The sequence below is a fragment of the Stegastes partitus genome, unplaced genomic scaffold (assembly GCF_000690725.1).
Source record: "Stegastes partitus isolate 25-593 unplaced genomic scaffold, Stegastes_partitus-1.0.2 Scaffold207, whole genome shotgun sequence".
Lineage (NCBI taxonomy): Eukaryota > Metazoa > Chordata > Actinopteri > Pomacentridae > Stegastes > Stegastes partitus.
The window spans coordinates 178,682-180,380 of record NW_007577938.1 but is presented as its reverse complement, the minus strand read 5'-3'; the positions used below and the strand labels follow the sequence as shown (position 1 = coordinate 180,380).

General features: G+C 43.7%; 1 protein-coding gene across 1 annotated transcript in view; it reads left to right on the top strand.

Annotated features, from left to right (window-relative positions):
* The first annotated feature begins 335 nt into the window (after positions 1–335).
* The window catches only part of LOC103356520 (neuronal acetylcholine receptor subunit alpha-7-like), a 16,874-nt gene continuing 15,510 nt past the window's right edge, over positions 336–1,699 (top strand). Inside the window, exon 1 of the mRNA XM_008280689.1 lies at positions 336–387. Coding sequence (XP_008278911.1) covers positions 336–387 — 52 coding nt within the window. The remainder of the gene's footprint in view (positions 388–1,699) is intronic.

Genomic DNA, 1,699 nt, shown 5'->3' with positions numbered 1-1,699 from the left:
AAAAATAAATTAAAAAAACCCTGCAGGAATTAAAGAGCACAGGAGCATGACGGCTGTTCGGCTTTTCCTCATCGAGTCCGGCATCTCCCTCTTTAGGGGAGTATTCATTCCACTGCATCTCTCACCCACTCCGGCTCTCCCTTCCTCCCCTTTTATTTCCCTGCTCTGCCACCGCCGCTCATGAGCTCTCCACACTTGTTTCTCTTTTCTCCCCACAGCCTCTCTGTCGGCTCAGATCCCCGTTTCTCTCATTTGTTTTTTGCGGCTCACTTTTGATCTTCCCTCCCAGTTTGTCCCTCTGCCACTCTGCCTATGCTGACACACAGGAATGCAGAATGAGGCGAGCTGTGGCTCTTTGGCTGTTGATGCTCGCGACTCTGCTGCGAGGTGAGTGACTTTCAGTGCTCGAACAAGTGTGCGATTTCTGCATGTTTGATGCGTCCGCTTGCTTTTCTCTGTGTCTGTTGAGGCGGCATCACTGTGATGTGTGGTCAGTGCGGATTACAAAGCTGAGCTGTACTTCTGGATAACAGTAAAGATAAGATGATGGTAAAATGAGAAAAAGAGGAACAAATAGATGTGCTGAGGAAAACAGAAAGGTGATTATGAGGCTGCTGGTGGCTAATTTACTGTAGCTGGATGTTATGGACACAAGGGGACTATTAATCTGAATTATAGGCACAGCATCTGTGGAGTCATATTGATATTAATTAAGGTCCAGTTAGTGAAAATGAATTTGACACTCCCACTGAGTCCATTAATCTCCCACCGTTTATGGCGTTGAGGCACTTTTCACCGAACAGTTGAGCCCCAGAATGCTGCAAATGTGCATGTACAGGGAATTTCTGTGTCACCGACAGGTTTGTTCAGGCTGGGAATGTCATAAATATGTGATAAAAGATTGTAAGATGTTGTGTTTGAGTTGCTAGTAAGACATTTTTTACCTTTTTTAAAAAACATTCTTAATAAAAAAGAAAGAAAAATCCCATGTCCATAATTATTCATACCCTGAAATCGATGCAAATTGTTGAGAAAATTCAGCTTCTGTACAAATCATTTATCTTTGTGCAGTTAAGCGAAAAATGATTCATACACAGTTTGTTCTTTGACCAGCGGGTTTCTTTTGATTGGAAAATGGAATAAACAAGAGACAAGAGATGGTAAGACGTTGTGTTAGAGATGTTAGTGATTGTTTGTAATGCAAAATTGGTGATTTCTATGCAATTCATACCCTGGAAGTGATCAAATTCTTGTGAGAAAATGCAGCTTCTACACCATTCCAAATGCTCCTGCTAGGTTCTAAGAGGTTCTAGAGCGTTCTAATGCACTATAAAGTGAGAAAAGCTGATGCAGTAGTTCTCTGTTCGGGTCCATCACTGAGAGAGAGAGCTGCACATTGCTACTGCTGCTCACAAGATGTTTAAAGGCTGTAAAGTCACATCAAGGGTTTTCAAGGTTCACAGTTTGAAGCTTCATGAAGAAGTCCAAGGAGTTCCTCACTGTGGAACATGTCAAAGAGCTGCAGGAGGACAGACGTGATCCCTGCACTGGAAGAATGGTGGAGGCCCAGAAGAACCCAAGGACCAGCACCGAGAGCATCCTGATGAATGTGAGCAGTTCTGGTAGCAACATGTCAATCAGACACTCCAGCAGACCAACAACAAGGCTGGTCTCCATGGAGACAAGGAGGATCCACTTC